Source organism: Dermacentor albipictus, chromosome 1 (assembly GCF_038994185.2).
Source record: "Dermacentor albipictus isolate Rhodes 1998 colony chromosome 1, USDA_Dalb.pri_finalv2, whole genome shotgun sequence".
Taxonomy (NCBI): Eukaryota; Metazoa; Arthropoda; class Arachnida; order Ixodida; family Ixodidae; genus Dermacentor; species Dermacentor albipictus.
In genome coordinates, this window is record NC_091821.1 from 286,781,919 (window position 1) to 286,798,476 (window position 16,558).

Below are 16,558 nucleotides of genomic sequence, written 5' to 3' on the forward strand. Positions count from 1 at the left end.
TGGGACACGGCCATTTTTGTATTTCGGCACCAGCTAAATGGAGCCGCTGCTGCCGGGATTTGTTCCCATGACGTCATGCTTAGCAGCACAACATCATAGCCGCTAAGCCACCACGGCGGCTCACAAAATATTTAAGCAGGCTGAAACAGTGAGCAACAGCCTGTAAACAAATCTTCTGTGGTGCTGGAGTTCTAGAAAATGTTGAATTTGCATCTTGCATGAAAATATCTGAATAACAGCACTTGGAAAATAAGCTGACTCCAGAGATGAACCAGATTTTTTTTTTAATTACCAATTTTCTTAGACTCGTCAACATCTGGCGTTATGTTGGGTACTATGCGGATCCCACAATTATTCAAACTATGCGCTTTCAAATTATTCGACACTTACTATTTGCTTTGACTACATTTTGAACCAAAAAAATTGTATTTGTACTAGCACAACTAGCACAACATTAACAAAAGTTGTGAAGTAAATGTAATCAATATCGATTGCATCATTTATTATGTAATTGTGGTTGCAATTTTTTCCTTCTCTCTCTTCTCTCTTTTCTGTAGCACATAAATGCCTGGAACAGATGCAAGAAACCTTAACCCTTTGTATCCCAGCAGCAACATGCCGTGCATATAGTCGCGAAGAAAGTATGGCACAGCCCCCTTTTTCTTTGTGCAACTGTTGGGTCTTCCTTGATGCGGGGGAACCGGGCAGAGATGCAGAGATCAGTGTCCAAGAAGTGGAAGCACAAAAGCAAGTGACGTTGGCGACTGTAGCCTTTGCGTGGGAATGACTGCGCTGGCGCCTTGAGCATCTGCTCTCACCTGGCCGATGCAGTCGAGCCTGACAGTCCCTTTACTTGTCACCTGGTAGTCTCACACTCGGCTGTACTGTCCATCAGGGGGAGCGACTCATTAGCCATGGTTAACTTTGTTATGTGCTGGGTGTTCTTGTGACCGTCGCTTAAACTCCGACACCTACATGGCTTATGTCGGCTTGCCTGATTGGTCTGAGTAGGCGATTGGTGGAGAAGCCTTCGTCTCCCGACAGTCCGCGGGTCCCTTGGATGCTGTGGAAACCAATTTAAGGTGTGGCTCTGAGTCGTTTTGGGGTTAGCAAGGAGACAGCAGCCTACGGTGCCACTTCACTGTGGGAGACCAGGCTGGTCAGGCAGGCCGTCGAAGACCAGTTTGACATCATTTTGCATGTAGTATGTGTAGAGTGTAAATTTAAAGTAATGCCACGTTAATAAGCCTAGTTTTAGAATGATGCCCCCCATCGTCCTTGTACCTGCGGATCTGCACTTGCCTCTGTTGGAGTTCATCCCCCTTCATAGTCGTCTCCCTGGAGAGCTGATGCGTCTGAACACTAACAGCCACATCACTTTGCTACAAAGTGGTGGAGGTTGCTGGGTAGCGAAGATCCCGCTCTAGCACCATGGGCTGCAGTAACAAAGTTCTGGAAACCACCTCTAAGAGCTCTACTAGTACCAAACCCCTGCAGTTTTTGCCACCATGTCTACCCCTTTCGTTGCACCGCTAGTCTTAAGAGGTGCACCAGAAGAATCAACATCCAAGCGGCTGCTTTGCTATGAACATTTAGTGTCACTCAACAACTGGAATCAAGTGACAAATGTTAAATTTTTGTATCTGGCACTGGATGGAACACAAAAAGGTGGCACACCACACAAATTTCAACGGGTGCCCCTAATTCGTGGGAAGAGTGGGCGACAGTTCTAAAAATGTCTTTTACAAGCTGCCACTCAGATGAAATCGCTTATTTGCAGCTGCAAAACTGGACCCAGTTGCCATCAGAATCCCCCTAAAACTGTTATTACGACGTTGTGCGGCTGTGCGCCAGAGTTAATCCGTCCATGACAGAAGAGGATTGCTTTCGGTACCTCACGCGCAGCCTGCGTCTGGACGTTCAGGGGAGGTATTCTGTAGGAGTCTACCTAGTGGACTGTCCACTTCGGCCGCTGCTGATTGGCAGGGGCCGCTCGTCTCCTCCTCACTTGTACAGCTGCATCCAATCAGCAGCGGCCGAAATGGACGGTCCACTAGATGGACTCTTACAGAATACCCCCCAGGAGAAAATCCTTATCGCAATCCCAGACAGCTGCTCTGCCTTCCTCCAAATTTTGCAGCGCATTAATCGGGCAGCTTTAAATAGTGCATGCATTCCAACAGCCATGGTTCCCAAATGTCTCGATACCTTTTGTGGGAATGACACTCACTGTAGCAGCAATGCAGCCACCTCTGACATGTTTCGCAACCTGCACGGCGGCAGAGCGTCCTCGCCCGTGTGAGCGACCAACCATGACAGGGACCTACAGGCGATCGTGGACTCCATAGCCTCGTTATCAGACCACTTAAAGGCTATAGAAAAAGGCATACAACATCCTCCAGTGCATTGGACACTGAGAAGGTGACAACAACGGACAACCATAATGCCAGCTGTGCGACTGCATCGGCCACATCGCGTCCCAGTGCTGGCAATGGTTTGGAGAAGACGGACCACAACTGACGGAGCCATACTCGGGGTGAGCAGCTTTACCCTTCGAGAAACAAGGAACGCCAGGCGTAGGGGGCTCATCCGGCCAACAATATTGTGGTCGGTCAAAAAGCCAGCCCCTTGCATTATCTATCCGAGCAAAGGGGACTGACACAAAGTTACAGCAACGCTTTAGCTTCGAGCATAGAAACTCCAACACGCTTCCCGCCTTTCACATGATTCCACTCCAGCAAGCGAAAAAAATTCTATACCGCTGCTCGTGTTGGATCACGTGGACACTGGAGAAAAGCAGACGGAAGACGCGTGGATGAGAGAAGTTATTGTAATCGAGAGTTCGACAGAAGCCCACCTGGTTGGGATGAGATATGACAAAGAAAGACATACACCGACCAAGTAAAACTTATTAAAAGACAAGACGTTTCGGCTTCCGCACGAAAGCCTTGTTCACAATGGGGCGAAAGAGGTCAAAGTGCCTGTTCAAATAGGCTTTAGCATGTGATGCAAGCATCGCGCGCAAACGGGGGAGGGTTTCTTCGTTTCGATTGAGCGTGTGTCCTGTTGATTGTATCTCGAGGGACTCCAGGCACAGACATGACTTCAAATTTCTTTCCTGGCCCATTAGACTAGCTTCATCCAGTCAATATTGTGCGCAGTCGTTGCTGCGTACTGTGCCAAAGCATCTGAAGCCACTCTTTACTTATCCACATCGTTTTGATATTGGCGCAGCCGCTGTTTAACCCTTCCAGGGTGAATGACTTAAATATACGGTGGCACGAACAATCCCAAAATGGTCGATGCCATATATTTACGGCGCCGTCTGTACATTTAAAAAGCGCACCAATTTCCCAATTTTTTCTTTCCTGGCATGTGCTGCCACTATGCGGAAATACAAGGAGTTTTTTTGTCGCGCTTCCCTCTCTCGGTTTTCGTTGCATGGTTTGTTTTAGAGCTAGTTTGCTCCACCGCGTCCATATACTAGCGCTCGCGCATTGGCGCGCGCGTGTAGGCGGCGGTTTGGGTTTTGTTCCGTGGGCGGTTTTGGCTTCTTGCACTCACAAAACTGATGGCTATCTCGTTACTAATCGCTCAAAAGGTGGCCATCTGTTTCTCGTTCGTTTAGTGGTCACAGGGGTGAGCATAGGAAGGATGCCCACCGTGCATGTGTTTCCTTTTCATTTTTTCTGGAGGGGGGGGTGGGGCAGACTCTCGCGATATCTAATTGCCTCTGGTTGGCAATAAGATGAAGATTAGCGGAAGTTTGTCACATGTTTTGCTTTTTTGACGGGCACACAACCACACAGTTTTCTTGAGTGCGCTCACCTACGCAGTTCAATTAAACTATGGACATAAATATTAGTGTAAGAGCAGGAACATTTGAGACTTGCGAAATATTCTAAGCCTTGAACTATACCAATGTATCAAATTTTTCATTCTTATAAGTTTACTTCCTTTTTTTTATTGTTGTTATTCATGAATAAAGAGAGAATATTTACCAACGCTAAATATTTTTTTTCTCACTTTACGGTCACCCTAGAAAAATTACGGTAAATTTTTTTCAAAATAGGTCCCTCAGAAGAATTGGAACCTGCCAAAAAAAAGATCGAGCCTGGACGGGCGCATATGGCAAAAAAAAATTGACTCTGAAAGGGTTAAAGTTGCCCATCTTCCCTATGTAGACGCAATCGCAATCCGCACAGGGGATCTTGTACACAACGCCAGGAAAGACTTCCTGTGGCAGCTTGTCTTTCCCACTAACGAGTGCGTGCCTCAGTTTGAGCACACGAATGTGAGCCACCTCAACGTCATATTTACGCAGCACGCATGATGAGGTCCCACTTATCCCGGGCACTGCCAGCTTAGAAAAGGTTGAACAAGCCCGACTCGCAGTGATGCTTCAGTTTATTTCTAGTTCTTCCGGCCCTCTTTCTACTTGTCCGAACTATGGCTTAAACAACCCAGCAGTTCTGGTAAGCGCTCGTTCCTGTGTTGCTCCTTTTCTTTATCCCTGTTTGTCTTGCGCACAAAAAGTTTGTTTAAAAATGAATCTGTTCCAACTAGGCCGACCCGCAGTTATGTTTCAGTTCATTTCTAGTTCTTCCGGCCCTCTTTCTACTTGTCCGAACTATGGCTTAAACAACCCAGCAGTTCTGGTAAATGCTCATCCTTCTGTTGCTCCTTTTCTTTGTCCCAGTTTGTTTTGCACACAAAAAGTTTGTTCAAAAATGAATCTGTTCCAACTAAGCCGACTCACAGTTATGCTACAGTTCATTTCTAGTTCTTCCGGCCCTCTTTCTACTTGTCCGAACTATGGCTTAAACAACCCAGCAGTTCCGGTAAGCGCTCATCCTTCTGTTGCTCCTTTTCTTTGTCCCAGTTTGTTTTGCACACAAAAAGTTTGTTTAAAAATGAATCTGTTCCAACTAGGCCAACTCGCAGTTATGCTTCTGTTATCTCAATTGCAACAAACTTACATCCTTGATTCAAAAGAGCCCACATTGACAGCATAAATTGCAGCGAGGCCATGAAACTATCGAATTGTGGCAAAGATATTATGATGACTGCTACGAAGCATGTTTCTTGGCATACTCATGGTTTTGTTTCTATGAATGGTTAAATTTACTGTGACATAATGCAGGGACTGCTTTTACAGTGCATTGTGGGGTAGCAGCATCCTAGCCATATTATTGAATAAAGGAGCATCCACATATATTGCCACTAAGAATCTCAGCGTCTCACCTGCATTAGCTGAACTTACAGTAATTATGCAGCATCTCCTGCAACACAATATAAAAACCAAGAATGATAAATGTCCAAAGGACATGGGTCCTTTAATTATCAACTGGAGAAGGACAGTGCTGTAGTTATAATCCAGTGGCACAACGCCGAAATCATTTTGACGGGGTCCAACACGCATAGTACAAAAACCAGTTTAAGTGTAGTCATAATGACTGAAGAAAATCAAGCTTTGATCATGTGCCTAGATCCAAATTAGTCAAGGTCTACAATAGTATGTGTATAAGGTGGACCAAGTGGACTAACTAATAGAATCATTTTGTTTATGCTGGACCTCTCAGAAAACATCATGGTCAAGGCAGCAGAGTCACTAGCAAAGTGGTATCAAACAGAGTATCAATCGTCACAGCACATACATAGACGAGGGACAAAAAGGACAACGAAGACAAGCGCTGAGTTCCAACTGGTGTTTATTTTGAGAAACAAGCATATATATACTGAGACATCAAGACAAAAGCGCCCCCTACAAAGCATCAACCCGACACGAGCATGCATTCAGAATTCATGGCCCTAGATGAACGAGAGCGCATGTGCGACCTCAGAAAACCTCATGTGCTCTCGTTCATCTAGGGTCATGAATTTTGAATGCATACTCCTGTCGGGTTGATGCTTTGTAGGGGGCGCTTTTGTCTTGGTGTCTCAGTATATATATGCTTCTTTCTCAAAATAAAAATCAGTTGGAAGGCAGCGCTTGTCTTCGTCGTCCTTTTCGTCCCTCGTCTATGTATGCGCTGTAAGTTACAATTGATACCAACTAGCCCGTACTCAAACCTTGCTTCAAACAGAGTGTCATGTTTCGGATGCTGTCAGGTATGATGGCATAAATCATATACCTGTGAAACTGCCACAAAACAGTGCCCCCAGCTGTAAATTAGCAAATGCATGCAATGAGTCAGTTTCCAATGAAAGCAAATCAGTATGGAAAGTTAGATGCGTGTGGATCAAATACAGCCATTGCAAAATATTTCTTAAAGGGTCCCTGAAACGGTTTTTGTTGTAGGCAAGATTACCATCTAGAAATCGAGAGCATCTCTCAAGGAATGCCTTCTCAAAAGAATTTTGTGCCAGCATGCTATAAATAAAACAGGTACGAGCGGTTAACCATTATCCTCTCCTCACGCCATGGTGTTCCCCCTCAACTTTTACACCGTTTTCCAACACTATGTCCTGCTTCCTTGACCATAAAATCATGCAGTAATGCAAGTTTTGCCTACTTCCCGTTTATCTGAACAGGATGCGTTCCTGTGTCTCTTTCCTATGCAGTTTTTCTTGTTAAACCTGGCCTACATAAAGCAAACTTTCACAATGAACTTTGTGCAGCAGATGGAGACACAGCGGCACGGCGCACAATGTTCGCTGGCTTACGCTACATGAAAAAGGCGGAAGCCGTCGGGCGTTCGCCAGGTTACTGCAAGCGTATATGCAATGTATAAACTACCAAGTAGCCATTTATGGCCAGTGGAAAAAGCAAATGCTGCCACAGCTAGGGCTGGAGCTCCCACTAACTTGTGAATATGCTGAAATGGGTTTTTTTATAACATTTCCTCTGCTATAGAATTTAAAAAAGAAAATCAGAAGAAGAAGTACATGCACACTGTGCTGAATTGATGTCACATGAGCTTGAGTGACGTGGCACCAGATGGCATACTTTTCAACAGGCACGCACAGTGGCCCATTACTTTAGCTCTAGACTGTACACCGACCCTAGGACACTAAGTCAAGGGATTTCACAGATTGTCTTACGGTGCCATCTCTTTGCGCATCCGCTCTCGGGTCCTCTTTCTATTGATGTTGATGTGGCAAAATGTTGAATGCATTTTTTTTTTTCTAACCTTCCGATGGTATTCCAGAGCATCAATATCTTTTAGGAATACATAACACAACACCATTACCATGCACGGAGCCACCAAATTAAAGCAGCAAGCAGTGCATGCAGGTGGGTTGGATTAGGCTGGAGTTGTTTCGAGTTGGTTTCGGATTCAAGCCTGGGGAAGGCAGTGGTGCTTTTTTTGTTGTTGTTGTTATTGAGAATTGAAAGGAGGCACTTGGACAGTATTTTACGGTTGTCAAATTTGAAGGCAAATCCATAGTTATCACGGGATCATCGTAATTGCAACCATTTCATCATTTTTTCTATGGCATTCATGCAGGCAAGATGCCAGCACCAACGAGAAAACAAACGTTTCTTTCTGTCAAACAGAAAGCATGGTTTGTCACCAAGGTAGAAAGTAGAATGAAAGCAAACATCACTGAAGAGCTTGGCAATTCTCCAAACTTGTTGCCTACTGTCCTGAAGATTCCACTCAGAAGACCTTTGCTTTAGGTATATCCGCACAGCATGAGCAAGTGATGGAACCTTGCCACAAGGAACTTCACAAGGCTGCTTACATGTGGTTTGTCAATGCCCAGGCAAGCAGTATTTCCCTCAGCGGGGCAATTACGCAGCAGAAGGCTCTGAATTATGCCTGCTTGCTTGGCACTGAAGACTTCAAAGCCAGAACAAGGTGGCTTGACCATTTCAAAGCCACACACGGTATATTTGGCAAGGTGTTGTCGAGCAAGTCGGCGGCTGCGGATGACGAAGTAGAATCAAAGTCTATCAGGTATTTACAATGCAGACAAGACCAGATTTTTATTATGAGATACTGCATTCCAAGATGCTCGATTTTAAAGGACAGCATTGCCATGGGGGTAAATAGAGCAAAAAGCAAGTAACTGTGCTGCTTTGTGCAAACATGCAAGTTTCCAATAGGCACCCACTTTTGGCAATTGTGAAAAGTGCCAAGCTGGCATGGTTTAACCCTTCGAGGCTTTTGGTGTACATGTACGGCGCTGATCTTGTGTTTCACATTTCACGCTTATTCAAAACCACTAGCTGTTGAGAGGCACGGCCATATCTATGGAGTCGTGCCCGCATCATCTCTTACCTCCAAGGCATGCGTGAAGGCGATACTATTGACACGCGTACTTGTTTATCCTTTTTCCAAGGACTGCATTTCACCAGCTAACAACTTAAAAGTTTTTGCTCAGCCCAAGACATGCCTGAATGATTTGGAACTTGCTCAAATGTTATCGCTGATTCTATCTGTTGGGCATGTTCTCACCAAACCTTGCATAACCTTCATAAGAACTTAGTTTGGCCTAGCTGGTGTTTACTGAATATCATTATTATTATCAGCGTAATCTGATTTTATGTGCAATGCGAATTGTGGAAAGCACATGGGCACCAGCAATTACGCTAGAACAGTCAACGAATCATGTATAAAAGCGGATGCACTTGACCCGCTAATCAGATTTTCAACGATTGCAGACTGTGCTCGCTGCTATTGTTGTGCTTGACTGTTATTTGTTTATTTGGGCACAGGTTCGCCCTATAAAGAGTTTCGTGACTCACAGTTCTCACTACTATGCTCTTCACCGTCACTACAACATAACACTATCGTCTTTTTTGGTCGCTGCTATCGTGTTACTTTAGAGAGTTACTTTCCTCAGATGAGTTTTCACGCACGAGCCTCAAATTTTGTCAAGAAAACTGTGCTGAATCTAAATGTTTCGTAATCAAGTTTTTGCACGCAGCCTCGTGTGCCCACGACAGTTTATATTTGTGAATGAAGCAAATGAGGAAACATATTATCACACCAACGTTTTGCCCTACATAAGCAGACTTCCATCCAAAATTTTTTACAAAATTGGAGCCAGAGTTTTTTTTTTAAGTTAATTTTTGAAAGAGAGTTTTTGAAAAAACTTGTTGATTTAACTATTATATTCTTCCCTTGTGTTTCATGTAGGAAGATAATATTTTGCATAAATGTTGCAAAGAGAATGTTCTATGTTTGACACTTTTTTCAAGTTTCTATGTGAAATAGAAATCGCACCAAGATGTATCAAAGTTAAAAACTTTTTTGATTTCAGCCAAGTTTGGAATTTTTTTACATATTTTAGCTTGTGGACAGCATAAAAAATGCATACAAATAATTTACTGTGATGCATATTGAAATCAACAGAAAAGGTTTTCAAAACATTTTTTTGTCTGCATTTAATTCAGCCGTGAAATCGAAAAATGTTGCGGTAAGCCATAGGTGGATGCTTGCGCAGCCAAGTTTTAATATTTTTTTGGCTTGCTGGGAACGCTTTCCGGGAATAAAATTTTCGGTTCCGTACAGTTAGAATATTCTAACAGGACAGAAAAAACCACACAAAACAAAAATATCAAGCGGACATGCATGTTTGATCTCTTGTGGAATCACCCTTCTAAATGTTCAATTATACCGTCTGCATTTTGAAGATCCTTTGCATCGTATTCTTTACTTTGGCTGATTTAGAAGTACTTATTGTTGCTTAGTGCATTAAGTTTATGCACCTGTGCTGTCTGTATTTTGCTTTGCTTCCTCTGTTGCTCCTGTTTGTGTACCCTGCAAAATTGTTATTGGATGTCGAGTTTTTCCCGGATCATGCGTTCTTCCTCCGTGCTGCCTTAAGGAACATAACAACGAGGTTCTACTTTATTAGAGTACTGCATTAGAGTAAAGAACAGATTTATTTTCCCCAAAAGATTGCCAAAATAAAAGAAAATGCAGTCGAGTACGGCAGAGAACGAGGTGGTGGGATCTGGAAATTCGTAAACATGGTTGGATGACAAGGGTTAATTAGAGAGGGTTGGGATAGGACGACATATATGCGTGCCAGGTCTCCATAGTAGAGACTACACGTAGCATTACACAGAACCAGACGAAATGTGGCTGACCCACCTCCAATGTTGCAGCGACGGGCAATCTCCCAAAGTACCAACCCCAGGGCATAGATGTCAGCACGCTTGAACGAGTCAAAGTGGTTCATGTTGATGGTTTCATCCAACACCTCAGGTGCCAGGTAGCGCTTGGTGCCTACACGTGGGTTTGGTGGGATGTCTACCGAGTTGGTAGCAGAGTCATAGCGCACAGCCAGTCCCAGGTCAGCAATGGCACATGCCCCGCTGCTCTTCACCAAAATATTCTTGCTTTTGATGTCACGATGAGCGATGGCTGGTTTTCCTGCAGGTACAAAGGTTAAGCCTCGTATCTGTTCCACACACTGACGGTCTTGCTGTTCCCTTGGTACACTCAGTGATTTATTTTGCTTTTGCACTACTCCCCAAGAGGCTGCACTCTCAGCAGAAGTGCAAATGTTCAATTTGGTCAAATTGTTTGTTCTATTGGATACCATTTCACTTCACATCTACATCTCTGCTTTCTTAAAGGGGCACTAAAGAGAAACGTTAAATCAATTTTAACTGATAAACTATAACTTCAAAACTACATTATTTCGCAGTATTAGCTTATGAGAAAATACATGTTAATGTTTCACCTTCTCAATTTTGCGTGAAACCCTTGTATGGCATCATGCCACTCAAGCGACTGTTTTCGTATTTGGGAAGTCATGCAGCTCAGTAAGAGCACCTGCCAAGTTTAGTCTTTGGCTCCTTGAGAATATGAAGGTATCTAGGCAGCCAGGGTTACAGCCATCACAGCATTCATCAATGTAGCATATATTTAACCTAATAAAATAAAATTCAATGTTCATTAATTAGAAAAATCAATTAAGAATCTGATGCCAGAAGATGTATGCATTATGCTATGGCATCAGACATTAATTCAGTGGCATTTGGCCGTGCACTCATTTCTGGGCAACCTTCAGAATGCACTATGTGCAGAGTGCCAAAAATTGATGCAAGCGGGTGCTAACTTTCAACAAAAGGAAGTGACCACAATCATGAGCCAGAAGGTGTTCTTAACCTCTTCACTATCAGTGTCTACATTTGTGGACACTTTTTCCAGACCCAACAACTCCCGAGTGAAAAGGTGCAATTGAATACCTTTCTGAGCCTGGACCATGGTTTACTTAACTTCCAAAGGAGAATGTTATATCTTGGCTAACACGGCCGTGTGGCGGCTTTTTCATTTAAGCAATTATAGTCGAACCAGAATGTATTGAACCAGGGTATGTTGAATAATTGTCAACATAGAACAGTTGAAACATCCCTCAGCAAACCCTCTTTAAAAGCATAGTGCTGTACTAAGCATATATCAAGCTCCCATTTACTGCCACATTTGATATATCGAATACTGCGTTGCACCGCACCCCTGCAGCTGTGCTTCTCCGAATAGGTACACAATCACTTCTTGCACTGTCGGAAATATTTGATGCTGACAAATTTGAAATGACATTATTTTGGCAGATCCTGTCAAACAAATCAATGATGGGCCGTATATGTCAGGGCGGAAAAAGCATGGTGTGTGCCCCAGTTTTGCTTGCTGCACAAATGGATGTGGCTAGATCATGCAAAGGCAATTATTGGCAAAAGCACCACTCTGTTTCAAAAGCATGGACAGCCTTCCGGTCCAATACGCATCCCACAAGAAAGCATGGATGACACTCGATACTCTATCTTTCTACCTAAAGCCCCTCAATTTTCAAAAAGTAGTGTCATTCTTAGATCGTTTCGCCACCCCACTCTTCCCGGCGTTTCCTCTTCTACGCCTCCTGTTGCCCCAGCCACCTCCACTCCTCCATTGGCCAATCTGTGTTACATGGAAGCACGCGTCACGCTTTCGCATATTTTTTTTTCTTTCCAGCGCGCTCCAACCACCATTGTCGGCCTAGTGTGACGAAAGTACGCGCAGATGAATTGCTCGTGGGAGGTTGCGGGAGCAAATCGCGGCCGCGGCGGCCGCATTTCGATGGGGGCGATATGCAAAGACGCCCGTGTCCCGTCCACTGGGGGCATGTTAAAGAACTCCAGCTGGTCAGAATTAATTCGGAGTCCCCCATTAAGGGCGTGCCTATATTCAGATCGTGGTTCTGGCATGTAAAATCCAAGAATAAATTTTTTTTTCTCTGTCTTGTGTGCCTTGAGTGTTCCAGTTAAAGCAACACTGTTTCCCTGCAAAACTTTACAATGCAAAAGGATACAGACGCACACAGAGGGTGTCTACCAAGTTGACATTTCCAAATTCCCGGAGTTTTCCAGATTTTCCCCGAGTGCCTTTGCAAAATTCCCTGAATGACACAGAACTCTGTTTTATGTCAACACAGGTTGACACCATGTCGCCCGATGCTGCCACTCTCTAGTAAGCATGTTAAAAAATAAAAAACAACAACTTAACACAGTTTTAACAGTAAGGACTAACGCTTATTTCATTCAAACAGAAAACGGAAGGGTGGAGTTAGTAAAATGCTCAGCGAATAAAATATCTTTTAAAACAACGGTAAAAACCATTGCAAATCGAGTTGTACATCCTCAAATACGAATAAAAAGGAGATGCATATGGAAGAAAATATTTTCAAATATGAGCAATTTCTATAAACTCATAGTACGCTCATTGGTATGAGGCCTGAACTTTGTCTCAAGTGAGGTTCTCTCTCAACAGTTGGTAAGTAAACCTCAACTGTCCTGACATACTCTCAGCACACACACAACACCTCAGTGTTGTGTTTCACTGCTTTAAAGAGTTTACTTTGGTTTGGATGCAGGTGTTTTGTTTTTTGAGCTCAAGCTCCTTCAAAGAAGACGCGGCACACCTCCTTTCCCGTTCATTCCTCAATGCGTAGGTCGTTTCTGTTCTCATCCTCCTTCCACTGTGCTTTAGCCCCATTGACCATTTGAAGCTTCCTTTTGGTCAGTTCCTACAGTCAACGTCCGATTTTTTGGACTCCCTAGGGGCCGCGAAAACTGAAAAAAAAAATGAGGCAGTAAGAAAAAAATAAATGCATGTCTTTTACTGCCCTTAAAGGGCCCTTCACTAGGCCACATATCAAATTTCGGTCATATGCTGGAAGTTATGTGCTCCCTAGGGAGCGTACTGTGAGAACATTTTTCAAACTGGTTCATTAATAGTCGAGATAGAAATATTTCAGCACCGTGAACCCATGATTTCAGGAGGCGAGGGCGACTGCCCAGAGAGACACTCTTTCCACTTGCCTCGTCTAGCCTCCACAAGCGAAATCCTTTCTCTGCATTCTCCCATACCGGAGTTCGAAGATCACGTGACGCATATGTCACGGGCCCACCTTCATTTTTTTTTTCTCCTCTTTTTTACTGCGCGGTGCACCTCTGACGGCGTCGCACATGAGCTGCTGCGCTTGTGTCGCTTCATGCAGCACACAAAATCACGTGTTGCGCACGAGAACACCTGAATAGGGGTATCAGCCAGTGCTACATGAATACTGAGGAAGACACAAGCGGATTATAAAGCATGATTGCAAGCTCGAACGTTTTAGAAAATGACATACTTTCGTTGTCTGCGCGTGCGACTGCACGACGTGGGAACATGCAGACGAAACGGAAGTACAGCTCTCTTGCAGTGGTGCAAAGTAAAAGAAGAACAAGCAGACATTCTGTTTTATTATTTCTCTAAACTTTATTTCGTCTATTGAAGCAACCGATTACACAAATAACAGATGTTTCCTTGAATATATCTCGAAGTCACATGTCCCTACGAGCGACATCACAGCAGTGTGATGTACATAGGCGTACTTGTGCAATTACGTCCACTCTCTTACTGGGAGCACGGCGCCCGCGAGGAGAAGGGCAGACAGCATTTAATTTGAAATTTCAGCTCTTTCTGCGGTGCGTAGCGATGTAATACTTGGCATACACGCTCGCTAGCACGCATAGTATGCACAGCGCTTGTCGGCTCAATATGACCAGACCAGGTGAGGGGCTTTTTAAGGGCTCAAATCGCTGCAGGCACATCCAAAAAAGCTCAGAAGGCCTGCCAGTACACTAATTAGGTATATCGGTGCTCGTACTGTGACAGGAGATGGCGGGTGCACGCGTGTATAATTGAAGAATACATACTGTATCTCATGGTAATTGCCCCCTCACGACGCTTTTTATGCTTCACCACGTAACACTGATGTATTGAGGCGAAGCTGACTTTCGGGAACCGTCACTGTGCAACGAGCCGTGCTTTCCGAGCTTCGAAACAAATCGCGAGGACCACTACTAAGGCGAAGTGGGTGCCGTTGCTGACAACGGCGAAGTCTTTCAATGAAAAACACGGCACAGAACAGCAAGAAGCCTAATATCGAACGTTGAAGCAGCTAGGCCTAGCGTTGCAGCGGTGGTGGCTACGGCTGCCAGCAAATCCGCGTGCGAGAACGCCGGTTCGAGGCGGCAAGGTAATAAAAATGGCGGCGATGGTGGTGGCTTTGATTAATGCTGTTTCGGACCGGCGGTCACGGCAAAAAGTCCGAAAACTCGGACAACGAAGGGTTCTCGCGTCCGAAATTTCAGACGTTCTTGTACACTGATTCCATGGGGGATATGGTGGCGCTGCGAAGCCTTCTGAATTATCAGGCGTCAGGAGAGGGGGAGAGAGAGAGAGAGACAACTTTTTTTATCCCATCTTAAAGGGAAAGGGGCTGCGGGAAGAAGGCGAGGAAGGTTATCCTACTCGCGGTAGGCCTTCTCTACCACCTCAGCCCACCTCAGGATAGCTTCCTGAAGTTCGGGGTTGTAGCTGCGCATGGCAGCCTCCCACAGCTCCCTACTACTTAAAGCTCTACAAAGGTTGGGGGAGGGGAGTGGTTCTTGTATTGCCACATAATGTGGTTAAGGTCCGCTCTGCTAGCAGGACAAAACTTGCAGGCTGAAGTAGGGTATATTCCCGGGTGAATTTTGTGACGTAAGGCAGGAGATAGAAAAGTGCGAGTCTGTAGTTTACGCCATAGTACTTCGTGCATGCGTGATGACTGAATCATTAAAGGAGGAAGGGTTAGGCAACCTAGGCGGTAATGCCCGCAAATGTCGTGGTATGTAAGTAATCTGTCTTTGGAAGTGTATGCTGGAGGGAGATTATTGGCGTCTGAACCGTCCCCTAGTCTAGCCTGTGCTCGGTTTGTGAAAGCTCGAGCACTTAGGTGAGCCGCTTCATTGCCGATTAGGCCTGCGTGAGCAGGTGTCCAGATTAAATTCAGAAGTTGGGCTGGCGGATTGTGAGATAGAATGGCTAGGGCTGTCCTGCAAACCCTACCCACTCCGAAGTTGTGTATGGCAGTTTTGGAGTCACTTACTATGGCAGAGTAATTGGGTATTGTTGCGGCGAGTGCCACCGCCGCCTCCTCTGCCTCCTCTGAAGAAGAGGCTATAATGGATGCTCCCGTCGCAATGCTGCCAGTGGTGTCAACGACTGATATGGCGAATTTGTGTCCGCATGGATACTCTGCGGCATCGACATAAAGCACGTCTTTGTAGTTAAATAACTTTTTCTGCAGGGCTTTAGCTCGTTGCTGCCTTCTATGTTTGTGATGAACAGGGTGCATATTCTTAGGGAGAGGGGGGATATGAAAGTGCTCATGTATCGAATGGGGAATACTGAATTTCTCATTGGTCATGGGTGCTGGGGCAATACTTAGGGAGTTTAGGATGTGCCTACCAGCGTGTGTGTTCGATACGCGCTGGTATTGAGCAGTCAGGTGGGCTTCTGCGAGCTCACTAAAAGTATTCAAGGTACCTGTAGCCAAAAGTCTCTCAGTAGAAACTCTACTTGGCACTCCAAGGACAAATTTGTAGAATATGCATATCAGTGAATTAACTTTATCTTCCCCGGCCCTAGTTAAGTGGAGATAGGGAAGGGAGAACGTGATTTTACTGACAGAAAACGCCTGTACCAGTCTTAGCAATTCTGCCTCGCGGAGACCTCCGTGCTTATTGTACACCCTTCCTATTAGCCGTGTGGTGTGACCTACACTGGCGGTAACCGTTTGAAGTGTATACGTATTGAGTCAGTTAAATTGAATGTGCATGCCAAGTACACGGATTTTGTCTACTACGGGAACTTGCTTCCCGTTAATGTTAATCTGAATGTTTGATGTAACGCGTTTATTTGCGGATAGAAGTAACAGCTCAGATTTGGTGGGTGAGCACTCGAGATTCCATGACCCCGGCTCTCGTAGCCACTGCATCTGCAGCCTCTTGTAAGGTATCTTGAATGCAGCCATCCAAGCCACCCTTAATCCATAGGGTAATGTCGTTTGCATATAAAGAATATTGGAGATCCAGTATTTGTGCTAGTTTCCCAGCAATAGACCTCATAGCTAGGTTAAATAGAAACGGCGAGAGCACAGATCCCTGAGGAGTGCCAAAGCTACCTAGGGTGATTGGGGGCGAAGTTTGATCATTGAGACTTATGACAGCTGTCCGATTGGTAAGAAGTTCGTGGATGTAGTCATGCATTTTTCTACCACAGTTATTAACATTCGATTCACGTAAGATAGA

At 44.8% G+C, this 16,558-nt stretch overlaps 1 protein-coding gene across 6 annotated transcripts in view; it reads right to left on the bottom strand.

Moving 5' to 3' along the window:
- The window catches only part of babo (TGF-beta receptor type-1 babo), a 157,449-nt gene that overhangs the window by 27,352 nt on the left and 113,539 nt on the right, over positions 1 to 16,558 (bottom strand). For all 6 annotated transcript variants that reach the window (XR_011511216.1, XR_011511215.1, XM_070531396.1 and 3 more), the window contains one exon: positions 10,050 to 10,331. Coding sequence is in view for 4 of the 6 variants with exons in the window: in XM_070531396.1 (XP_070387497.1) it covers positions 10,050 to 10,331 (282 nt within the window). In the remaining 2 variants the exon portion in view is untranslated. The remainder of the gene's footprint in view (positions 1 to 10,049; positions 10,332 to 16,558) is intronic.